Source organism: Nomia melanderi, chromosome 10, assembly GCF_051020985.1.
Source record: "Nomia melanderi isolate GNS246 chromosome 10, iyNomMela1, whole genome shotgun sequence".
NCBI lineage: Eukaryota > Metazoa > Arthropoda > Insecta > Hymenoptera > Halictidae > Nomia > Nomia melanderi.
In genome coordinates this window covers 2,721,012-2,746,290 of record NC_135008.1, presented here as the reverse complement: position 1 = coordinate 2,746,290, position 25,279 = coordinate 2,721,012, and the positions used below count along the sequence as shown (strand labels likewise).

At 34.7% G+C, this 25,279-nt stretch overlaps 6 protein-coding genes, 1 long non-coding RNA gene and 1 other non-coding gene across 13 annotated transcripts; 4 read left to right on the top strand and 4 right to left on the bottom strand.

The window, feature by feature from the left end:
* Positions 1-1,270: 1,270 nt before the first annotated feature.
* Positions 1,271-3,834, bottom strand: LOC143174969 (coiled-coil and C2 domain-containing protein 2A). Its single transcript, XM_076371326.1, has 3 exons — positions 2,193-3,834; positions 1,893-2,047; positions 1,271-1,807 (listed from the first exon to the last, which is right to left on the bottom strand). Exons 1-3 carry the CDS (start codon positions 3,832-3,834, stop codon positions 1,271-1,273), a joined length of 2,334 nt encoding a protein of 777 aa, XP_076227441.1.
* A 1,003-nt stretch (positions 3,835-4,837) lies between these two features.
* TRNAK-UUU (transfer RNA lysine (anticodon UUU)) lies at positions 4,838-4,910 on the bottom strand. Its single transcript has one exon. It is a non-coding gene; the product is annotated as a tRNA-Lys (tRNA).
* Positions 4,884-6,013, top strand: gdl (gonadal protein gdl). Its single transcript, XM_031992974.2, has one exon. The coding sequence runs from the start codon at positions 5,417-5,419 to the stop codon at positions 5,939-5,941; it is 525 nt and encodes a 174-aa protein (XP_031848834.1). The 5' UTR covers positions 4,884-5,416; the 3' UTR covers positions 5,942-6,013.
* A 156-nt stretch (positions 6,014-6,169) lies between these two features.
* Positions 6,170-11,468, bottom strand: Lon (lon protease homolog, mitochondrial). Of its 3 annotated transcripts, XM_031992847.2 has the most exons (11): positions 11,419-11,468; positions 10,550-10,732; positions 10,179-10,403; positions 9,929-10,101; positions 9,397-9,722; positions 9,074-9,265; positions 8,696-9,000; positions 8,493-8,632; positions 8,145-8,427; positions 7,173-8,073; positions 6,170-6,914 (listed from the first exon to the last, which is right to left on the bottom strand). In XM_031992847.2, the coding sequence occupies exons 1-11, from the start codon at positions 11,451-11,453 to the stop codon at positions 6,666-6,668; spliced, it is 3,012 nt and encodes a 1,003-aa protein (XP_031848707.1). In that variant the 5' UTR covers positions 11,454-11,468; the 3' UTR covers positions 6,170-6,665. The 3 variants fall into 3 exon arrangements, with proteins under 3 accessions (XP_031848707.1, XP_031848704.1, XP_031848713.1); XM_031992844.2 differs by lacking the exon at positions 11,419-11,468 and having other exon boundaries at positions 10,550-10,815; XM_031992853.2 differs by lacking the exon at positions 11,419-11,468 and having other exon boundaries at positions 9,397-9,671; positions 10,550-10,815.
* On the top strand, positions 10,570-12,938 carry LOC143174181 (uncharacterized). Of its 4 annotated transcripts, none has more exons than XM_076371691.1 (5): positions 10,588-10,639; positions 11,388-11,621; positions 11,705-11,864; positions 11,939-12,238; positions 12,340-12,938. In XM_076371691.1, exons 2-5 carry the CDS (start codon positions 11,477-11,479, stop codon positions 12,503-12,505), a joined length of 771 nt encoding a protein of 256 aa, XP_076227806.1. In that variant the 5' UTR covers positions 10,588-10,639; positions 11,388-11,476; the 3' UTR covers positions 12,506-12,938. The 4 variants fall into 4 exon arrangements, with proteins under 4 accessions (XP_076227807.1, XP_076227806.1, XP_076227805.1 ...); XM_076371690.1 differs by having other exon boundaries at positions 10,592-10,660; XM_076371689.1 differs by lacking the exon at positions 10,588-10,639 and adding an exon at positions 10,921-11,046.
* LOC116434135 (gamma-tubulin complex component 2) lies at positions 12,751-18,463 on the top strand. Its single transcript, XM_031992897.2, has 17 exons — positions 12,751-13,214; positions 13,287-13,457; positions 13,538-13,682; positions 13,827-13,998; positions 14,068-14,211; positions 14,296-14,450; positions 14,529-14,657; positions 14,740-14,916; positions 14,983-15,157; positions 15,230-15,423; positions 15,501-15,711; positions 15,787-15,955; positions 16,023-16,197; positions 16,270-16,413; positions 16,846-16,923; positions 18,055-18,215; positions 18,317-18,463. Exons 1-17 carry the CDS (start codon positions 13,138-13,140, stop codon positions 18,399-18,401), a joined length of 2,562 nt encoding a protein of 853 aa, XP_031848757.1. The 5' UTR covers positions 12,751-13,137; the 3' UTR covers positions 18,402-18,463.
* On the bottom strand, positions 18,395-24,417 carry pain (transient receptor potential cation channel family member painless). The gene is made up of 3 exons (XM_031992865.2): positions 24,278-24,417; positions 21,166-22,260; positions 18,395-20,541 (listed from the first exon to the last, which is right to left on the bottom strand). Exons 2-3 carry the CDS (start codon positions 22,250-22,252, stop codon positions 18,977-18,979), a joined length of 2,652 nt encoding a protein of 883 aa, XP_031848725.2. The 5' UTR covers positions 22,253-22,260; positions 24,278-24,417; the 3' UTR covers positions 18,395-18,976.
* On the top strand, positions 22,823-25,142 carry LOC116434275 (uncharacterized). Its single transcript, XR_004236473.2, has 5 exons — positions 22,823-23,500; positions 23,594-23,647; positions 23,727-24,099; positions 24,216-24,526; positions 24,605-25,142. It is a non-coding gene; the product is annotated as an uncharacterized LOC116434275 (long non-coding RNA).
* The last annotated feature ends 137 nt before the right edge of the window (positions 25,143-25,279 follow it).

Here is a 25,279-nt window from a genome sequence, read left to right as displayed (position 1 = left end):
GGAGCCTTATTTAATGAGCATTGTTTACCAGGCGTTTGTAGAATAATAAAAAGAAGATTCGTTCTTTAGCTCTTCCATGGGAATTTGTTTATTTATAGAGGAGCGAATTGTATCTGTCGATTCGCGGGTTACGCTTTGTTCATGTCGCGGGAGGTCGAGACGCGTACAATGTTCGAACGGAGCAAGATTTTTCTACGACGCAGCAGCTACAGACACGCAGAAATTAAGAATATAACGCACAAACGATTATTTCATTGGAGAGGATGTGCATCTGATATGTGTTTTTTTTCTGGTTCGATAGGGAATGGAAAAATTTTTATATCCGGTTTCGAATCGATACAACGGATGGTATGTAAATCTTGTACAAAATCAAACGCGTCTGTTCGCTCGAGTCTGTGTTTTCTTCTGTTTCAATTGTTTCCGAGGACGTTTAGGACATACGACGCTGTTTATACATTTTATTATTGCCGCGGCGTGTAAGGAAGATTACAATTGTTATAAGAGGAGGCATTGCTGCGCAATGTCAGATGCATAAAGATATATTATGTTTATTCCTCGCGGTTTTTGTTTATCAAACCCTTCCAATTATATGGTATACTTACATATGTAGTACTTCCATTACAATACGTGTGTTCACTGAAATCGGACTAAAAATTTTTACATTGCGAACACTTCTCTTCCTTTCCCTTTTTTTTAGTTTGGTTGGGAAGCATTTACTGTGAAACTGAAACGCTCAATGGACAAGGCACAATTCTTTGGGAAAAAAACGAATACTAAATTTCTACACTGTGTATAAGCTTTTCTACAACAACTCCATGGTACAACAATATCTTACAAATTTTCGATTTCATATACAAGTTAACACGCATCGTAAATGATTCAATGTTAAGTAAACTACAATTCTTATACCATATTTTAATCTCCTTGACTAGATTTGCTATTGAAACTTTGTACTTTTTTATTGAAAATATTACAATTAAAACCTACACGTTCAATGGAATATTACTGACAAAAAATCGTAGGAGTTTAGTATTTTTTAAATGGCTCTGGTTAAATCCCATTTTCGTGCGATTTTTTGTCACAATATCTTTTTATATACAAGATTTTAATAAGAGTGTATATTTAGTGACTTATATTGAAGGCAGTACTTTTTGCAGACATTTTTTGTGATAAATACTAGTTATTTATACTCCTTTGTATGTATTGTAACATTAATTTTAATGGAGTATACAAATATGTAATAAACAAATACAATGACATTACAAATAGTTTATTCTCGACTTCTGAGAATTATAACAGCTAACCACATTGAATATATTTTTCCTATGTAAGGCTGTATGTGACACACAAGAGCAAATTCAACTGGACCGGTAATATTATGGATTTTTGTTGCATTTAACTGTTCAGTTAAGTCGTTCTTATCAGTGTCACGTTTGTTTAATATGAAACCGTGAATGTGATAAGCTCTGTGTAATTGCTTCAAATCCCTTTTATCTAACTGTGGCTCTGAAGAAGGTTCCACTTTGGAAATAAAATTCCTTAAGACAGTCATTGCATGTCTATTAAATATTGTTATCAAACCAAGTATGCTGCGCCATTCAGCCAATTTATCTTTCAAATGTTGTTCTATTTCAGCAGCTGTTTTTTTCAGTTGCTTTTCTTCCTCATCTGTAATACTTAGTTTAAGTGCTTGTACAGTATGATCACTTTTCAATGAAGTTGTTTCAATTGGCCGCCAATCTTTACTTGATTTCACATCGTATTTGAGATTATGTGGTAAAATGGATTTTTGCAAATTTTCCCATATCTGTTAAAATTATATTCATTGTCAATGATTAGAGTAAACTGCATGCTACTTTATATAAATGCATATTACAGATCATAATACTAACACCAAAGTGATTTATCAGACGGGACACCTTCATTAAGGGGCAATGGCTATCATCCATTTTATGATAATTTCCTGTTTCCGGATCCCATAATGTATGTATTCCATTTTCGCTAATACATAGGACGAATGCAGCCCATTTACTTATTTGCGAAGAACCTAGTGTATTAATTATATTACTGAATTGAACAATTAAATAATATATACAGTGGTGTCTCGACTCACGAACATAATTCGTTCTAGTTCGAAGTTCGTGTGTCGAGCGGTTCGTAAGTCGAGGTTCCACTGTAATAGGAATACATACCTAATAAAATATATGTCTGTAAACCTAAGCCTTGTAACAATGTAGCAAGCAGAGCTGCCCTTCCAAAATGATCCACTTTCTTTATATTTAAGGCCTGACGCGGTGTTACTGGTCCATAATGTATTGGCAATGCCGGCAAGAGCATGACTAGTCTTGCAACATCCCTTGGATTTTCTAAGTTATTAACTTTATATGGTGTAACAAGACACCTTGGAATTCCTTTAATTATTGTGTTCATAGTGGTACTCTCAATGGACTTTGCAGTACCTGGATATTCCATTTTAATTAAAACATAAATACGAGTACATGATTGACCAGGACTAGCTTGCACATATCCAAATAATAGTAACGGACTGAATAAAGGTGATAATGTAATCCAGCGTTCAAGTTCTTGATAATTTCTATGATGTTCAAATGGAATTCTAGTTTCACCTAGCCACTGCTGACCCCAGACAGGATGTTGGTCATATAAACGAAATTTTATGCAATATTCATCATTTTGTTTTGGTAATTCAAAGTGCATTGTTTGCTGCCACAAAGGAGCTGGTCCCTCTGCTATAATTGTTCTGTTTACAGTGTTGCCCCATTCAACTTCTACAAATGGTTGAACTAATGCAGACTCTTCCCTAATTGGTATTTCTATTCCACGTAAAACATTAACAGTCAGAACTGTTTTTCCCATTGTATGATGTCTTCGAGTAATTGTTGATGGTTCCAATTGTCTTTTAGCTTGAAATAGATCCATGAAAGATATATCGAATAAAGAAAATGCTGGTTGTTCCATTACAACTATATCAGGTGATTTTGCTTCATCTACTTGAACTTCTTTTGGCACACTAACTTCTGAATCAACATCAAAGGTCAATGCTGGACGTTCCAACAAAAAATACTTGACTTGCTTCTTAGACACAATTTTTGATGGTCTGAGTAAAGATAAACTGTTTTGTGGATCATTTGGATCATTACTTAATTTATAAGCGTGAGTAACATATGGCTTTTGCTCTTTTTCACCGTAATTATTTAATGTAATTGTGCAAATTACAGTTCCACCATATATTTTACCAAAACTATCACTAATTCCAAAGTCTATTTCTACTTTACTGTTTTCAATATTTCGCTTGGGTAATGGTAATGGTAATGTACTAGATTGCCCACCTTTAGTGTGCACTTCTATAGAAAAGTTATGACATTCTGAATTCTTAATTAATAACTTATGCACTTTCCTATTAAATGGCTTATTCGCTTTGCATATAACTTTATTTTTAAATAACAAATACACAGATGTAATTTCAATTATATTTGATTGATTTTCCAGAGTATTAATGTTGACTTCACGGACTACAATCTCTACTAGTTTACCAGAGAATTTCTGTTTTGTCTGGCATTCTAAAGTTTGCATACGATCAAGCTCTAAATCAATGTCACTATAAACAAAAGGACTGTCTGACACATACAACCCATCTTCCCCTATTACAGATATTTTATTCAATTTTCGAGGGCTTCCAGTATTTTTAACAAGTACATTGTTCTCTTCTAATTTATTTATCACAGGATAGGCATAGCAAAGAGTTAGATCTTGCTCTGTCTTATTTTCCTCATGTTGCACATATCCTCTGATAAAGTCAATGTCCTGACTGCTCATGTTAATGTAATAATGTTAATTATCACAAAAATCAAACCACAATACAGAATACTGTTATAATTTCCTTTATTCATACATGTTCAATGTTTACATTCATGGTTGCCTAGCAAAAATTTCATTTGAATACAATGAAAAGCATAGAAATCTTAACAAATAAAATTTAAATTATTTACAGAAAATTACTTATTGAATTTCTCTTAATTAATATTATTCTTTTAAAATTGCTAATTCCAATGTTCCCAGTGAATACAAATTTCATTTTCTCATAAATATATATTCCAGAAAAACGTATCTTCAATGTCATCTATAACAAAGTATCCAAACTATTAGGACAAATTCACATCCAGTCTATCCTGCCTCTTGTCGATATTATATAACAGGAATTTGTGTTACCAACGTCATACTACAGGTATCTTCTTATCCAAATCCCATGAGAAACACCTTGTATCCTTCGAGACCCATCGAAAAACACAATAAATAAATAAATTTCTTTTCTAAAAATATAGAATGAAAATTTATAATTAAAATATTAATATATTCATAAAATCATCAGTATATCATAAATAAATTTCTTTTCTAAAAATATAAAATGAAAATGAGGGGTTCGAGGGGTTTCTTGAGAGGCACGAAGGGGGTCTCAAGACCCCCGTACAATTTGCATGTTGCCCCTGACAGCCTGCAACCAATGTTACACAGGTGCAAGTCCATCCTGTTGACTTTAACTCCTTGCCCTACGATACTGTGTCAGACTCGTGATTAAGATTTCAAATAAACTTTGACAAACAATAACATTATTCAATTTATTCGAATGCAAATTAAATCATAATCAATAATTATACTTCAGAATACACGTTCATATAGAATAAGATTAGAATTTTCTCTGATTTACAATAAATTATTAATAACAAAAGAGTTAGAACAATCATAGTTAAAAAAAGATTGTAGGACATTTGTAATGAAGGAAAAAGAGTGGAAGAACAAGTCTGTAGTAGGAAAAAAAAATCGCCCGAACAGGGACTCGAACCCTGGACCCTTAGATTAAAAGTCTAATGCTCTACCGACTGAGCTATCCAGGCGAGTTGAAAGTCTATGAATTTTATTTGGTAGTATTTTTTTTGTATTACTATCCACATTAATATTTGTATTAAATATTGCTTTTATATGCTTTTATAAAGCACTTTAAAGGCTATTATATGTCATATTTAAGAAATAATTTAATGATCTCTTAAAAGGTAATATTTAGGGCAGTATTTAACGTACACCAGATGTATATGACAAAGTGTGCTTTAAGTTTGCTATGCAATGATAATGAACTCCTCGAAATCTAAGTGCAGCTTTAAGTATTATAAATAATGAAAAAGGCGATTTATCGTTTATATTTATTTAAGTTTCACATTAGCTGAGGCTACCATTAAATGTTAAATAGCAGTCAACAACCAAAATCAATTGTCTCTTAACCTCATCTTTGCTTAACGAGAATGTAACAATATTTTAATATACAAGAAAGATTCGTAATAAAAAATATAGTAAAATTATTGAAATAATTCCTTATTCAAGTTTCAAATTGTTTTATAAGAAGACAATGGATGTTGCTACTCCAACTCCTCAGGATCTACAAAGAAAATTATACTTCTTGGTAGAACAACTTCAGCATATGGCTGGTGAACTCCCTACGAAATATCAAATGAGACTTCCTTATGAATTATTGTCTGGCTTAGCTAATTCTCTATTGAACGACACAATATTTGAGATTGTTAAGGGATTAATGGAAATCCAACATGTTACGGAGAAACATCTTTTTCAACAACGTCTTCAATTGCTGAATCAACAGAAGATTGAAATGCAAGAAACATTAACATCTACGTTCACAGATGAGGAAAGGGTGACAATAAAAGCAGCATTACATAAAAAGCACAAAGAAGAATTAAAGCAACTGGATATGAAGTTGGTTCTACAATTGGATCAGAAAGTAGCAGATCAACAAAGTATTTTAGAGAAGGCTGGTGTACCAGGATTTTATGTTACAAATAATCCTACTGAAATTCAAGTACAAATGAGATTATGCGATTTTATAATCAGACTCAGTAAAATGGAAGTTCCAAGTTGACGCAATGATAATGTATAAAGAAGCTACAAATGAATTTAACAGTATTCTTCAATAAACATATAAGTTATATAATTCATTATATCTATTTATTAAATTACCATAAATTTTACATCTGATAATATGGTTTTTACCTTTATACAAATAACATTTCTTTCATAATCTAGTGAGAAAAATAACTCATTTGTTTCCCTTTAAGATTAACAAAGTCAGAGTTCTGGCAATAATGAATTCATAGAAAATATAGGTTTTTTATTAATCACAACACATTATATTGTATTAATTATTTACATTTTTTATGTATACGAAAAACAGTACTGTGCAATACAAAATACAAGATCATTCTTCGTGAAACTGATATACTTTTTCAAAGTAAGCTTTTACTAGATTACACTGCAGTATGTGAAAAAAATAAATGTTATATTGTATTTACAGTACTATCTTTATTATAACAAAACATCTATAAAAGAAACTATTATTATTTTCAATGGTCAACGTTATTCCGACTTAGGAATTCGTTCATTTATTCATATATATTAAATAAAAAAAAAAATTGTTTTATCAATGAAATTTTAATTAAAATTTGTCTTTAAAAATAGATTAAATAAGTTTAATCAATGAAATTTACAGTTAACCTTCAACACTGTACTATTCTGAATAGTACGTGTTTTAACATACTCTGAAGGCCAACAAAACCATATGGACTTAAACGTTGTTAACTCAGCTTCTAGGCAGTATGGTTATCACTTTTACCCAGAAGCGGCGCAGCTCGCGAAGTTGGTATATTAAGATTTGCTGAGTTGTCGGAATCAAGAGCTTCGGATTCCTGCGCTTCTGTGAAACATACGTGGTACACGTCTGCGAAAGTAGAGGCAAAATGAACTTCGAGACCATCCGTAATATATTTTGGTAAATCATTGAAATCCTTCTTATTTTCCTCTGGCAGGATCACGCAATTTACACCGACTCGTTTTGCCTTTGGAAATGCACAATATAAATTAATGTGAATATCATCTCACATATAAAATAAAAATTGACATGTTAACACGTTCACTATCAGCACTTATTTCAGTGACAGTCTTCCTCAATTATATTTCCTTCAATCCAAGAAGTCTTTAACAATACTATAGGATTCATTTCATTTTCATGATGTAAAATATAGGATTACAGCAATCACAAGTATATGATGCTGGTAGCAAACATATTAATCTTGTCACGAATCATTTATACTTACAGCAATCGTTTTCTCCTTAATACCACCAACAGGTAGAACCCTGCCCATGAGACTGAGTTCACCAGTCATGGCAATGTTTTGTCGGATCGGTTTATTTTTAGCAAGCGATATGAACGCTATCGCAATAGTTATACCAGCACTAGGACCATCCTTCGGCGTGGCACCTTCAGGCACGTGCAAATGTAAATGAGAATCATAAAGGAAAGTGTTACCGGGATCTACTTCGTTCAAAAATCTCCTTGCAACTGTCATTGCTATCTGAATGGACTCTTTCATCACATCACCCAAATGTCCAGTGGCCTCGAAAGTGCCTTCTGACTTCTTCAGACTAGGTTTTCTGATTGTTGTTTCAATGAACAGGGTGGAACCACCCATCGCTGTCCATGCTAGACCCATCACAACCCCAGGAGGAGTCACTTCGTACATTCTGTCATGAGTGAACACAGGTTTCCCTACGAAGTCATGCAAGTTCTCTGCGGTTACATCAATCTTCTCTGCTTCTTTCTTAACCACTTTAAATGCCACCTTTCGATGGACCTTCTCTATGTGTTTCTGCAAGTTTCTGACACCTGATTCACGACAGTAGAATTTAATTAATGAATTGAGGGCACTGTCGTCGATAGTAATTTGGGTGTTAGAGAGGCCAGAATTGTTCATGGATTGCGGCACTAAATACTGCTTGGCAATCGCGAGCTTCTCTTCTGCGACATAACCCGACATGTCTATCATTTCCATACGATCTCTGAGAGGTTCTGGGATCGTGTCAACTATATTCGCTGTACAAATGAAGAGAACTTTAGAAAGATCAACGGACACGTCCAGATAGTGGTCCAAGAAGTTCGCATTTTGTTCTGGGTCTAACATTTCAAGGAGGGCTGACGCAGGATCGCCTTGATGACCTCTGAAATATAGTATTTCATGTGTTTATCAATTTTGTAGCAATTTGTAATACAGATGCCAGCGATCACTCACTTTCCTATTTTATCCACTTCGTCTATAAGAACCAATGGATTCTCAGTTTTAGTTTTCTTCAGGCACTGGATAATTTTGCCAGGCATTGCTCCAACATACGTTCGCCTATGTCCTTTGATTTCTGCAACATCTGTCATTCCACCGACGCTAAATCTAAAGTACTCTCTATTAAGCGCACGAGAAATCGATTTGGCTATTGATGTTTTCCCGACACCCGGTGGCCCGTGGAAACATAATATTTTCCCTTGCGTGGAACCTTTTAACTGACTAACCGCAATAAATTCTGTAAAGAAATAATGTGGGTGAATAAGGATCATCGACAGTCGCAATATTCAAGTGTTCAATTACCCAAAATTCGTTTCTTTATATCTTCCATTCCATAGTGATCTTTATCTAATATCTCAATTGCTTGTTGAAGATTTAAATTTTCTGGACTAGTCACACCCCATGGCATGGATGTGAGCCAATCTAAATAATTTCTTGTAACACTGAAAATAAAATGATTATATGTAAGATCTTTTATTGTACAAATATAAATACAATACACATACTTGAATTCGCTACTATGACTCTCTAAGAAATTTAATTTATTTAATTCTTCTTCTAGTACATCCATCACTGCTTTTGGAACCGTTTTCGACCTTATTCGTTCCCTATACTTTTCGGCTATCGCGTCTTTGTCATCTTTCTCTAATCCCAATTCCTTTTTGATTACTTTTAATTGTTCATGAAGAATATATTTCCTGTGCTGCTGTTTGACTTTTTCTTCTACTTCTCTACCAATCTTTTGTTGCAATTTACTCAATTCGTATTCTTTCTTCAATAGTGCAAGTGATAATCTTAATCTTTTTGAGATCTGAAAGTGATGTTAAGCTTGTGATTGTAAAGAGATTAATGTTTTACTAATACTTTTAAAATAGTTTACTTACATCCATTTCTTCTAACACTTCTTGCAGTTCCTGTGCTTCTGCTCCAGTTAAAGCTGCACCTAGATCACTCAAATAGACTGGATTGTCTACAACCCTTTGACCTTGATGTAGCATTTGTTGCAGAGATTCACGGTACAATGGATTCATACTTATTATGTCTCGAATTGTTTTAATTAATTCTTGTGTTAGAGCCTGTATGGTAAATTTTCTTTAATCTTTTGAATACTTGTTATGAGCAAGGTACTTATATTCAGAGAATCAGATTAATATTAATTTTATACAGATAAACGAAATATTAATGATTATTTATTAGTGATGTTTACCTTAATTTCTTCGGTTTGTCTAAATTTCTCATGTGTAACATTTACTACTTCTACCATTAACAATGGTTGTGTACTAGTAGTTTCAGTCTGAGTACTATCAGGTTCTGCTGAATCAAGTTTTTCTTCTGTGCTCTCTGGTGGATTTACCACTTCTTTGTTGTCAGGTGTGCTTGTTTCTTCAATCTTTTTAGCTTTCTCGGCTTCTGATATTTTAGTTTCAGATTTGTTGCGTAATAATGATCTACGACTTGGTTTGCTTGTGGTTACAGTATCGTCTACAGGGACGTGAATTGTTGTATTTAGTAGTGGAAACGTCAGTTTCATGTCTGTGTATCAGTATAGTATTTATGTACAAAATATTTGTACAATTACATCGACAAATTATTTATGACATGTTAACTTTATAATAAAACAATTTTCTTTCAAAACAAAAGAAATTAGATCTTCCTAAGACAATATGTATTTAAAGCTTTCATGAATAAGTATAAAGATAAATACATATGTCTAATAAAAGTATATTTTCAATACTTACGGTGTGTAGATTTCTGTGTAAGATCTTCCAAAATTTGACCAACAATTTTAATCCTCCTATGTGCCATTACAACTAATCTTAACCGATTCCCTAAATCTTGTACTTCATGTATTTGTGCAAATGTGCCAACAGGGTAAATATCATTCAAATTTTGTACAACTTCAGCTTCATTACTATTAAAGCATTCATATTCAGAAATAAGATTATGAAGTATCATTCTTAGACACACAGAAATTCAAGCTCAACTTACTCTTCTGCCTTCTTCAAGAAGACACCGATATAAGGCTGATTCAATTTAACTTTCCTGCGTATTAAATCCATGAGAACTGGGTTGCTAATCTCAATAAGTTTTATAAATCTGGGAAACACCGGATTCCTATTAACAGCTATAACGGGCACATGAGGCCATACCTCTGGAACAACAACAGTAGCCGGTAATGAAGTTGGATCCTCAAGGGGATCTCCATCATTTTCACTGCAAATTAAAATATCTAATATGTACAACTTAACACAAACGTACAAGTAAAAGAAACTTATAATTATTTAAAAATGCTCATCCACGTGCATTTGAATGATCTACAGAGGATTGTGTCTCATTCATAAGAAAAATGAAGCACTCACCTTGGAGGTTCCCTATCACTAAATTTTTTAGTAGCGAATGATCTTATGGGAATGACAGCAGCAGTGTGACGACGACCATGTGTGCTTTTAGTAAGCGATCCAAGACACTCGGTAATATCAGTTCTTCGGCATTGCGATGGTCGTATAGAAGTCGATGATTCTTGAAAGTCCAAACGTTGATTTCTGCAGAAGGATCGAACAATCGTCACACGGTGCCGAAAAACAGGCAACATCTTGAAATTAATCGCTGTCACGAAACGCATCATTTTCAAATTTTGCAAACGATTTACATTAAACGTTATTCCCTCGTTCGATCTGATTAAAATTCACGTATGGTTAGGATCCTAGAACCGGCACTCTCAGAATCGGTTAAAACTTCTCTAACCTAGAAAGAGCTTTTCGCAACTCGATCAACTGTTGACGCGCACATTACAGGGGAAAATCGTAATTGATAATTCAGCGTATGACAATGTTATAAACCCATATTTTTCGCTGTTGTACGTTACTAAATTTTAATAAAACATCAGTATGGTTAAAAAAAAAACGTTGATATTCGTTTGTTGTTCAACGTGATCAACAATGCATGGCTCTCTTCAATCTTTTACGCGAGAAAGTTGCAATATTTACTCGGGAAAGATCAGACTTTGAAAATGTTATATTAAATGGTGAACTTCGAAAGGAAACATATAAAATAACATTTCGAATTTAATATCAATGTTTCTGAGACGTTTATATATCTGTAAAATATTTATTGAAGAAGCATTAGATTTAGAATACTTGTAACGGAAAATTGTATAGTAGGTTTGAAAAAAGAATTTAACTTTTGATGTTTTTTTAGACTGTTTTATATGAAATAATAAATTTGTTACGTGAAATACGTATTTGTTTTATTGGTGCTATACATGAGGCATAGTATAGCCGTGAATAATGAAAAAACAAAGAATATTCATGAATCATTCGAGATCATTTTTGCGAGATTTAAACAATAGCAAAAGCGCTCGAAGTTACTCCGATGAAAACTTTATAAATGGTGGACAGAATCAAACATTAGAATTGCAGAAATTAAGTTCAAGTACACTTCGTATATGTCATCACATTAAAATGCATTAAATATGAAATAACAATTGTATTAACAATCAGTATATTCGCTTCTAGGTATAATATGTTCTGCCAATGTTACTAGACAAAATTTTAATGATAAATCAAATGCCTCCGGCACATCGAATTGTGATGACGATAATAACAATATCGATGACGACAATGACGACGAATTTTTTAAACAAATAAAGCTTGACATTGATAGGAATCTTTTATTGTAAGAGCATTTTTATTGTACTATAATATTGTCGAATTTTAATAATATTTGTTGATATTCCTTTTCAAATTTAGACACTCAAAAGAAAATTATAAACCTAACAGTATTCGACAGGATATTTTTTCATTGAGAAGGAAAAGACCTATAATTGATGAGGAAACTCAGAATATAATTAAAAGATTTAGGAAAGACTCAAATATAAATGTTTCAAATTTTGTTCAAACACCAGTTGATACAAGTACCAAACATTGCAATTGTGTCATTGACAGTATTATGAGAAGCCCACACAAAGTATCAACAAACATAGATGTTACTGGAAATGTGATGAGGCAGGACAATCTGTTTACATCTAAAGTTTTAAATACACACTTGAGGTATTCTTCATAAAATTTCTACCATAATGTTTATGTTCTGATTTATGTTTTTTAAATAATAAGCTTATTTATGATTGAAATGTAAACATGCATAATTTCAGAAATCCTAATAAATATGTATTCCAAATGACCTCAAGGATGAAAAAGAATAATATTTTACCATTACCTAAGGATAAAACAACTGTCCTTCATACAGAATGTGAAGAAGTTTTACAATATGAAATGATATATTTAACACCCCCAAATAATTTAAATGAAGATCAATAATATTTAATAATGTGAAATACTATAAATTTCAAATAGAAGTATTAACGGAAAAATAAACGTTAACATTATTGAATAATAATTACTTTAATTTTACTGTTCGTTTCAACCGAATAATATTTCTTATCACTGTAATATTAAATTTATAATAATAAAATAATTAACCTTAAAACAGCATCTTTTTTAATTGTGTATATTATCTATACCTCGTCTGCGATATTATTATTCTATTTTACAAGTTTTAAATGAATGTACGTCATTGGTTGTTCAAATCTGACCGGCATATTGTATACCATAAATTTAAAACAATCACAGATTAGTAGCTGGTATTTATGATGAGTGTTTTTATGATAGCTGTTGATGAGTTCGTTAAATTGACATTAAAAGAGATATCTTCCACTTAAGGAGAGGAGATGATTTAATATTTTTCTATAATGTAATTGTCCTTTATACATAACCTAGTGTCGTATATGTGCATTAATCAATTGCATTAATTTGAAACAGAAAAAGGACCATTTTGAAAAATTTAGCAAAGATTTTCTTCACACATGAGTTTTTTAAATGTACAAACATTATCAGTAACTACAAATGTGGTCACATCATAAAGAATTATTTATTTTATCTTTAACCACGTAATGGTTGTTACTTATTACAAAGCAATGAGTGAATTTAAATTACATCATTTAGTAATTGAACTGCTTGGACTTTTGGGGTAAGTGAACATAAAATATTTATAATACATATGTAATCAATAAAGGCTAACAAAATGTTTATTGATTTGTAGGTCAACTTCTGCACCGGAGAAACATGTAGAAAGATTGCAAAAGGAAGGTATACCTACAAGTGCAAGTGCTTTAACTATTGTTGCATCACAAAGTTGCATTCGTAACTTAGCAAAAAGTTCTCCTGTCCCTGAACTGTTTCTTCAAAAATATGAAGAACTAAAAGCTAAAAAGTTGGTATTATTATATACTTTCTATGTGTTAATTCATGATGAATTGGTTCTGTTAACATTTGTATCTTTGATTTTCTCAGGATAGATTTATTAGGTTTATTTGTTCAAGTCTTGGAACTTGTAGCTGAGGATAAGGATTTGAAAAGTTATTTAGCCAAACAAGCATCTGCAGTAACTTCAAATTCTACTAAGAACACTGCCATTACCACAAAAGATTTACCACAGGTTTTATTTTCAAATTTAATACTCTTAATTTGATTGAAACAATTCAATGAAATGTATTATCAGATTAAATCTATGTATCATACGTATATAACAGAAATGGACATTCTTTTATTCATAAATTTTATCTTATTATGTTTAATACAGATTTGTAAGAATGTGATCAAAGCTGCAGTAGAAGGAGAAAAGAAGTTAACACAACAAGTAAATGTGATTGCAAAGAAAGCAGAACCATCAGCAATAAAACATTATTGGACCCATGAAAGACCACGTATAAGTTGGGATTTCTATAATGAGCCAAATGTGTCACCATGCCAGAGTAAAAAAGTTTTTTAAACTAATATCACGGTAATAATGTAACTGGTTTACTAAGTTGAAGCTTTTACAGAGGTTGTACCTGCTGTATCTCAGGAATCTATTTTACTCTGGGATATTCTAAACTGTTTAAAGGGTATAGATGGATCTTATATTGTTTCTGAACCTTTAACAAGTTCATATGCAGTAAAAACATTTAAAATATCTCCTGATGTTTGTAAGGAACACATAATCTTATTATAAATACCAACATAACAACTGTAATGTGAAATATTGTATTCCTATCTATTATTATTTATAGGTATATCTTACAAACAAATGGCACAACAAATATTACCTCTTGCCTCTCATTATTCCATGACAGCAAGGTTTGTTGAAGAGAAAGTCTTACCAGAAGATGGTCAAGTTAATCATGCTTTAAGAGGGGCTATAAAAAGTTTATTAAAAGATTATTTAGTAAGTAGTTCAAATGAATCTTCATTCAAGCAATCGACTGATGCATTGTAAAATTGTTTTTCATTCAATGTTTTTCAGTTGTTTGTTGTACAGTTGGAAATGGAACATATACGTGGGAAATTGAATTTACAAAAATTGTGGTTCTTCATTCAGCCTACCATAACTGCAATGTCTGTTCTCTTTCAAATAACATCCACAATATGTAAAGTAAGTTAGAGATCGTTGTTATTACATTTCTTGAATATTTATGATGAATCTCATTATTATACAATGTCGCTCTTTATTTTAGGCAAATGCTAAAGGTGGAAAAGTACTTAGTCTTTTGCACGAACAAGCAAATAATATTAGCGGCGAGGCAAAATTTAAAGAACTGTGTATGTTTTTGATACAAACAGCAAGTGTTCCTTACATGCAAATACTGGAAAAATGGGTATACAAAGGTGTAATATGTGATCCATACGAGGAGGTGAGGATAGTTTGTCTTATTTATTTGATCCTTATAAGACATATTAACTATTCATATATGTTATAGTTCTTTGTGGAAGATAACGAATTAATTCATAGAGAGGAATTACCAGTAGATTATTCTGCAGATTATTGGGAAAAAAGATACACTATGAGGTCAGAGAGGATTCCCACATTTCTCAATGAACAAGCACAAACTATTTTAAGAACTGGAAAGTATTTTAATGTAATTAGACAATGTGGTACGTAGTATTTTGCAAATATACGTTTTCAAATATTGTTAACAATATAATACCGTAATTTTCTTTGCTTAGGTAAGACGGTTCAATGGGGAAAACAAGAGCCTCTCCTCTATCAGCACCAAGGACAGAAATATATAGCTGCCATTGATAGAGCATATTCTGAAGCAGCAAAAACTTTATTAGAGGTTCTTATACATGAAAGTGATTTAATGGGAAGACTTCGTAGCGTGAAAAGTTATTTTCTCCTTGCCCAAGGAGACTTTGTGGTTAGTTCATTAAAAAAGATGTTTATGTCTCGCAACAATCGATGCCACATTCTGTTAATGTTATGATGTATTTATAGGTCCAATTTATGAATCTCTGCGAAGCAGAATTAAATAAGAACATGTATGATATTGTAATCCATCGTTTGGCATCTCTTCTGGAAGTAGCACTGCGTATGTCTACCGCGGATTCAGATCCGTACAAAGATGATTTAAAACCTGAACTTTTACCATACGATCTTCAATTCCAAATGTTTCGGATACTTTCTATTCAAACAAGAGAAGAGGAAGGTATGTTTCATTAAGAAATATCAATTGTTATTGAAATCAGAAAGAATTCTATACAACGAGATTTTTTGTTTGTAGAGTATTGCTATAAAAATGATAAAACTTTAACTGGTTTGGAAGCATTTGTATTTAACTATGACGTTAAATGGCCTGTTTCATTAATACTTAATAGAAAAGCGATTGCTTGTTACCAAATGCTGTTTAGACACTTATTCTACTGCAAATATATTGAAAGACGTTTATGCAGGTTGGTACGAAAGCTTTTGTTAACTAAATTATATGACACACAACGATAAGGCATTGACTTATTTCAGGGTATGGGTCAGCAATAAAATTGCCAAAACTTTTACTCATAACGTTGCTATGTCTTATAGAAAAGCATTTTCATTGCGGCAACGCATGCTAGATTGTATTCAACATTTAGCGTACTATATGATGGTTGAAGTTATAGAACCGAATTGGCTAACATTTATAAATAAAATGAGTAAAGTATGATCATTTCTAAATTCATCCGTCTTCAAACTGAAGAGTAGATTCAAAGTTTTAAATGGTCCATCCTAGGTCAGCAACGTGGATGATGTTCTAAGCGTACATCAAGATTTGCAAGATAGTTACTTGAAAGAGTGCATGCTGACTGATCCAGATCTTCTCGCGTGCATCACGGACATATGTGCAGCCTGTATTGATTTTTGTGATTTTATGGAGGTAAGCTTTATTATTGTAACCAGTAAACGAACAGATATACACAGGTAACCGAATTTTCGTACAACTATGTAAATGATACGTATACGTACACCAAATAAGAATCAACCATTTTTTCTGAGTTGCATTCTTCGCTCCGATACAGATTCTTTCAATTGTCTATGTTATTCGTTATGATACAAAATAGATACTACAGGCGTTGTTAATAAATACACACAGGACATAGGTATAATTGAAAAGCGACATATCTGATATTATTATTAAATGTCATTGCTTTACATTAGCATAGAGCTGTCAAGAATATTAAATAATTCTGCATGACGCGTTTAATATCGAGGTCGACATATGGTACAATATTTTATATACATTGAATGTTTGTAAAAATCTCGTGATGACTGGTAGTAAATTGAACGCTAATTTTTTACTAATGTTAAGCGTATGAGCCCATACTACATTGACGCCGAATTGACTTCCATGATTGGCGCCTATCAGGAAGATGTCTATGATTTTGAGGTATACTCCTAAAGTTTTAACTCCGCTTTCATGCATTTTATGTAGCCTTAGAATCATAAAGCTTTTCTTTTCCAGTAAGGAAAAAATCAACATAGAAAGTCATGTTTACTATTCGCTAAGAATACATTTTTCAATTCGCATGGTATTTTGTTGTATATAATATTTAAATATTATCAATTCGTTAATGAAATTCATTCCTTTTTGTTAATAGTTAGAAAACAGCAGATTATATAAATGGAAGCTTTACAGCTTATATCAACTTTTTGTAATTTATTATGGAGTATGACTCTGTTACACTATTACCAATATTTACTAACTCACCATTCAATCAATAATCATGTATAACATCATCTTTATTAATATATATTTAGTAAAAACATTTTACTTATCATTGTTAACAATTTCGTTATAAACATAGAAAATTACAGGGAAATACTAGTTCTGTAATAGACTTTCTTATAGAATAAATGGCTCCTGCGCATACTATGTTCACAGTCAACAACATAATGAAGTTCTCAGATAGATTTATGTATAATAAAAACTACAATAATGTTTTACAGGAATAGTAGAGACCATATTACGAGAAATTAAATATTCTGATCCATAGAAGTATAATATCCCTTATAATCTCTTTCTTAATATTTAGCATCTAACTATACAGCATTATTTTATGTAATTCAATGTTAATGTTGCATGCAGATATTGCATTAATTATGACTACATAGTTTCTTATCCGTAAATGTGATTTAATTTATCTGTACTCGACGGTATGTTATATTTATTTGAAGTTATATGTCAACTTTTATACCTAATATCTGAACATTTTTAATACGTAGCATGATACTTGATATTATGAACTTCAATCTTTAAATATGTAATTGTACTTGTAGTGATATGTGATCTGATTTTTATATTACAGGTATGTTAGTTTCAACCCATCCGATGCATTCATTTCATAAATTTTAATCTATAATTTATACATATATTTCAATGAAACACTTCTAATATATTTGTGTACATTACATTCATTTTCAACGGTGTATGCTTTTTAATCTTAGTTCCACAAGGGATGTAGTACATGTACAAAACAAAGTGTAAGGATAATAGGTTTATTTTTGTTTATCTCGTTAGACTGAACACGGAGACATGTCCAAAGAAAACGCGGGGAGCTTCGAGGAGACAATTGTGTCGCTGGACGATAAATTTACACAAGTATTAATGCGCCTTCTAGACAGGATCTGTGATCTAGGAAGTGATAATAACAATGAGAAGCTTTTAAACGTCTTCTGCAGGTAAGAAATGTTTAACTCTATCTATTTTTGCATTATAAAAAGTATAATTAAGAAAAGAGTTATTAATAATATTAATCTAATCAAATAATTTTTGTTATTAGGCTAGATTTCAATTTATTTTATACCGATATTTTGATACGACGTGGAAAAGAGAAAGCGACCACTCAAGAAGAAGTCTCTGGTTAACGTTTGAACATCTGTATGTGGAAAATATTTATTTATAAGTACATACACGTTTAAGTTGCAATTAAATTATGAAATTCGTTGAATGTTCATGTATGGTATGAGAACGGCCATAAATATTGATCTGAGATTGGAATGCGCGTGAGTTATACATGTAGATTAGTTTATTAACAAACCATTTATTTGTAGAACTATATAGTTGTGCGTTTCACAGATATAAAAGATTTGTATTACCCATTCGCACTATAAAAGGAACAACGTATGCGTTACTGATACTTTTATTACACACTTATAACAATTGTAGAAACCTTATTTATTACACAGTCAGACATAAAGTCAACAGTCGTACAGAAATTTATATGAAATTAAATACCACACTACTTAAAACAATATATCTCTCTATATATATATATATATTATAGTAACATTGAACAATATAATTTTTCTATTTTTCTACCGTGTCAGTATTAATTCTGACAAAACTATGTATCATTGAGTACCAATGATCCTTGGAACTTGTAAAGAAATGAGAAACAAACGAGAAAATATATATGCTTGAAAGATCTCAAATGAATTATTCAATCGTCTCTTCTAGCATTAACATTATTATTATCGAGACCCAGTTTCAGGGCGTTCAAAGTGATATCGATCAAAGCCAGCCTCTCTTTCACCCCTTCTAATTCATTGATCATCCTTTCAGTATCCGATTCCCGGCCTCTCTTTGCAAGGATCTCCTTAGCTTGCTTCATAACGTGACGGTCCATCTTGAAGACAGGAAACACTCTGTCCTTCGCCTCGCCAGCAGGTTTCTTATAATCAATATTACCAAAAGTCTCCAAACTGTCATACGGTTTCACACTCAATTTGCCATCCTTCAAGTAATCCGGGAAGATCAGGATTTTATCAGCAAGGAAGGTCAGAGGCCTACAGGACCAGCCACGCGAGAAGCCATGGCAGAGCAAGCAATGGGGCCCGTGCAGAAGCGGAGCGCTGATCGCCATGATCTCCACGTACGACACCAATCTTATCCTAGAGATCAGCCCAACCAGTTCCGCCTTGTCGAGGATCTCTGCGGTGTCGCTCACCGCTAAACCGTTCAGCAGATTGAATAACACTATGGCGATGAAAAAAACGAACGACACAAAGACCAGGTGGCTCATAACCGGATGGGACACGAACGGTATCTCGTTCGCCTCGAATTCCCCCGTGAGCATGATGATGGTTTTGAACAGGGAGTTCCCAGGGTCCAGGAAGTTCTCGTTGTCCTTGAAGAGGACGAAGAAGGCGTTCGCGAACGCGAGGATCAGGAACGTGTAGAGGAACAGGAAACGCAGGAAATTCACCGACACCGTCTTGAACATCTCGATGTCGGTGGACATCCGTGGGTGCTGGCCGATCAGGATCACCAGTTCCCAAGCGGACAGCAGCACCACCACAGCGGCGACATTGCTGTCTGCTCCATAGAGTGCAGAGAAGCCAAGTATCAGCAACGTTACTTCCAACCAGTTCTCGCAATTGGACACATAGTAGCAGGGCGACGAGACTAGCTGAAGAAACTCTCTGATCCCTAGGAACACCAGAGCGATGCTTGCTAGAATCCTTAAGACGCCAATGGTACCTGACTCCATTACCATTTCTGCCTCGCTGGAGTTGGATGCATTCATGTTGTTGATTGGGTTGTACGTCGCCAACAGGATGTAGCTGTTCAGTAGACAGTAGAGGAGCAAGTAGAAGGCGAAGTTCAGGAAAAGGATGTGCCTTATCCTGCGCCACTTCATGTACAGGAATGAGGAGAGAAGAGGATGCTTCAGCAAATGCTTCATGTCGGTGCTGTTCGCTATGTACTGGAAGATGTCCATTTCACGTTTCTGCTGATTAATGGACGCTTGTCCCTCCATGTGAGGCGTGTCGTGAGGCATCAGGCATTTGTAGTCGAACTCGATTATGTACTCGTTCGTCCGCTCTTTCCTGGCTTGTATACAGTCGTCGAAGTAGCCGGACAATGTTGACACGGATATGTCGGCGACCGGCGGCACGCCGAACGTGTTCATGTGGCCGATGTAGCTTCCTTTTTCCAGCAGCATCGTCACTGCTTCGCGGCAGTCCGCTCTGGCTGCGTAATGCAGCGGCGTGTTCCCCTTGTCTGTGGAAGGTACTCGTTTTTAGTATTGTCTCACCTGTGAACCGAGGCGTGTTTGGCTGAGGGGTAGAGTACAAGAAATGTGGATCTTTATGGAAGCTCAAATTTTTGAGAATGTAATTAAGGAAATGGAACTGTAAAAAGTAGAACTATGGAGACTGTGTTTTCCTCATGAAAAACCACTTAGGAACAGTATGAAATATTCAAAGTGGTTTTTCATCATGTTTTCCTAATGAAAATCCACTTTGAATATTTTATACTGTTCCTATCATGTTGTACAACTTTGCACTCTCAAGTTTCCCAAAACCATAAAACCCTGCAATCCAGTGTCTAGATTATAATCTTCAGCTATCAATTATTCAACAGAATTCTCTTTGACCTATCCATAAGAATTACTGCATTTTGTACAACTTTGCACTCTCAAGTTTCCCAAAACCATAAAACCCTACAATCCAATGATTAGACTGTAATCTTCACTTATCAATTATTCAACAGAATTCTCTTTGACCTATCCATTAATAGTTCCACCACCAACAAACTCAAAGAGAAGCCCCAGTAAACCTTCGACAAACAATCCACAAAACCCTCAGCCCAAACAGCTATCATAGAAATACTCCATTCACTCACTGTCAGTGCACCTAACATCCACCTCCTCTCTTTCCAGAATCAACCTGAGGCACTCCAAGCGATCAGCCGTGCCCTCCGAGCCTTTCCCAGGGATGCCCAGCTCCACGCAGGCGTCCATCAGCAACTTGTTCCCCACCTGGACGTCCGTGCTCAATATCCTCCTGAGAACATCCGGTAAGCCCTTCTGCACTGCCAGTTTAGCAGCCTCCGGTAGATTACACTCAGCCTCTCTGACTCTTTTCAGCAACGCTGAGACCGCGTCCTTGAAGTCCCGTCGTACAGCCATCTCCATCAGGTCCTCAGCCACGTTGTTCACCACATCATCCTCGACGACTTCCAAGCAGTTCAAGAAATTCGTCTCATCGTTTACATTTAAGTAATACTTGAGATCATGAACATTGGCGCCGTTGTTCTGAACCGGAGGTGGTAGCCGCAGGTCAGGCATTATCTTAGCCAGGACGTCCCTGGTGCTTTGGTTCTTGTGATCCTTGTACCTATCAAAGTCCAGGACGTGCGTCGACTTGTCAAAAATCAGCTGCACCATGTCCGTCTGACCGTTCATGGCCGCCATGTGAATAGCAGTCCAGCCTTTGTTGTTGGGGATGTTGGGACTGGCGCCCTTCTCCAGGAGCAGCTGCGCGCAGGCCAGGTCATTCTTCTTCACCGCCATGTGCAGAGCAGTCCGCTGACCCGCCTCCAAGTTCGGATTGATCCTGGGGTCCTTCAGGAGCACCTGGAGAACGTCCTGGTAGCCCTTCTCCGTGGCGAAGTGGATCGGACCACGGTTGTGAACCTTGTTGACCCTGTTCACGTTGGCTCCCTTGTCCAGGAGGAGCTGCACGAACGCGGGCAGTCCCTTCCTGCAGGCAATGTCCAGGCAAGTTTCTTCTGACTGGTTCGGATAGACATGGTTCACGTCGATGACCGTTGGATCCTTCTTGTAGCTCTGCTCCAGCAGGCTTCTGAAGAGCTTGATGTCCTCCGAGCACAGACTGCCCAGCAGCTGTTTATAGAGGACGCCGGACTTCATTGGGGAATTGTAATCGTGCAACAGGTGCATCTGCAGGGAGTCGTCCTCGGGAACCATTGCTGTAACTGGAAAGCGATATGGGTCATTCGAGCCAGCCCAGTTTCACGGTCATTTGACACTGGGGCTACCAGTCGACTCTTTGAAGTTTCCTTGTGGAGACCATAAGTGTGTGTTTGCTGGGATTATTGTCGACTTGTATTTCAGTTTAGGTGTTACTTCATTAGATTCTTTAACTCTTTGCAGTAGAGAATATCTTTGTCAATATTCATTATCTTCTGATGAAATGTTAATGATACTTATTATGAGGAATTTAAAATGCGAATGTCTCCGAGGGTTGAAGTGCATAATAATTTCAAAAAGTCAATTGACAATATTTCAGAGTCGATTAAGCTATATAGAATTAAATTCATGACAATGCTAATAAATTTCAATTTTATTAAATGTCATTTTGCATCACAATGAAAATGAATGCTACAGCATTATTACTCTTGATCCTGGTTTCCAAAAACACTTAGAAACCATTTGAATATCAAAGAGTACGTTTAGCATTCTTTATAATACATTTTATAACTCAACTTCAATTATTCTAATTATTATTCAATTTCTAAAAATTCTTGCAGAAGCGAGGTGCGACAGTTTCCTACTCGGAGAGCGACTGTATTGTACAATTCATTGTCAAGTCGGAGCAGCTCAACTAAGAGGCAACCCAACACTGCGTGGGCGTACCAGAGTCACACTTCTGATGTCACCAACGTTATAATTCGTTGTTCCGGATTGCCTTGTCTGCAAACGGAGAAGAGAATTTCGAGAACTATTTTAATATCCTGCTTTTCAAATGGAGAACAAAGCTATTCAACGAAATCGAAGATCTCCCGGCCGCGGGAGTCAACGATCATCGAAATGTTTGTCATGCAAAGTGACGGAGACACGGTCCGGATGCGTTTCCTGTCGTTAGCAGTGGCACAAGCCCGGGCAAACGTGAAAACGCGGACAGGAATCCCGCTAGAAGCCACCGTACTATGACACCCGTGCCGCCGCGGAATTTTTTATCGGCCGCGGAATATCAGATTGCTATTGTAACACGATGAATGAATTGAATCACCGCCGAATCGATCCGTGAAACTCGAGATCCGAGCGGATAACTGTTGGAATGTTAATTTATGCTAAGCAGCGTTATCCGTCGTCTGATAATATCTGTCAAGAGAAAGAGGAGCAATCGCATTGAAATGTTAAATAATCGAGGCAACGTGGATCATGGATTCCTGGATCACTTTAATTATTAACAAATTACAACGTGTGTACTTGGTAGGTAAAGCTGTTATGTTTAATGTTAATTTATTGGAAATATGTGAGAGTATATGTGGAGATAAACTCTCTTATAATAGATCTATGTTGTAGATTCCTGGATCTTTAATTATTAACAAATTACAACGTGTATACTTCACAAGATAGGTAAAGCTGTTGACATGTTTAATGTTAATTTATTGGAAATATGTAAGAGTATATATAGAGATAAACTCTCTTGTAATAGATCTATGTTGTAGATTCGTGGATCGTTAGACGTTTATTATAGATATGTTAGAAAGACTAAATGTAGAAAACGATAGCAGTGGTAGTGATATCGTCCAATCAACAAGGCGACGAAGAAATCGCATAGATAGCGATAGCGATGAAAGTGATACGTAACGGTTTATTACACAGTACAAAATTATAAGGAATAAAATATTGATTTTTTTGCAAATATACTTGATGTCAACCAATTCAAGTCCAATATCATTATAATACGTTACTTCCAAAACTATACTAAATTCCAATCCGGTCCAGAATGGTTCGGAGTGCAACGGGTTAATTATTAACAAATTACTACTGTGCAAGTGTGTACTTCACTTGATAGGTAAAGAAAGGTATCGACACATTTGATATTAATCTATTGGAAATATGTGTGAGAGTATACATGAGACAAGACACTCTTGAAATATTTCAAGTTGGCTGTATTTTTCAACTTAGTTTTAATTTTCAGGGATCAAGCGAATAATATCGGAGCGCAAAGGTCACGGATCAATAGTAAATATTTGGTCCTACCATCGAGCACTTTCTTCGTCGAAGATGGAACGACAACTTGGAACCTACAACTCTCACCACTCCGTTTAGCATCGAGTAGACTGAGCCACTCTGCTGACCAGTTCTCCGCGTCGTGATGTCAGCGTGGGAAGAGAGGGGAACGATTAAGTGTCGGACAGCATTCGGTACACTTCACCGCTTCGACAGTGTGTCTGAACACGTTAATTCAACTACACATCATCGTTCTGGCTACTGGATGACTGGGCTTCGGTACTCGCAATTGTTAATTGGAAGATCATTACACTTTTTCCTTCTGAATGAAATTTTTGTAACATTGCTTCATTTCAGGTCATTCAATTTAACATTGAATTGGAGTTAAATGAAATTTCAGTTGAGGATAACTGGGTTCTGATACCTGCAATTGTTAATTGGAAGCTCATTACACTTTTTCCTTCTGAATGAAATTTTTGTAACATTGCTTCATTTCAGGTCATTCAATTTAACATTGAATTGAAATTAAATGAAATTTCAGTTGACATTGAAAGATCTACAATGGTATATAATTTTATGGTAGTCAGGAATTGAAGATTTTAGTTCTCATTGGAGTTTAGTATATTCATGTTACTGGGTAGCTTTGTGATCCCATTTTAAGTTATAAGAATTTTATTGAAATACAGAAAATTACATAAATAGAGGTTTATGATCCTCTATAATATAATACATTAGAGCTCCAACCTTTGACTCTTTTAATGAGAACTCTGAAATTTCAAATTTCAAATCTCAAATTCCAATGATACAGAATTATAACAGAGTTAAGCAATGAGAGAACATTAAACAGCTGCCTTAACTGTCAGCAATTGACTTCACTAATGTTCAATACCGTTAATAACTGAGTGCAGAATTTCTCTGTGCCTAGGCAGTCGAAGGCGGAAGTAGGTCTTGCACTCGCATTTACGTCACCGCCGTCGAACGATAACGTGAGCCCCTAATTTTAGCTGGCTCTTTCTCCGGGCGCAGGACACA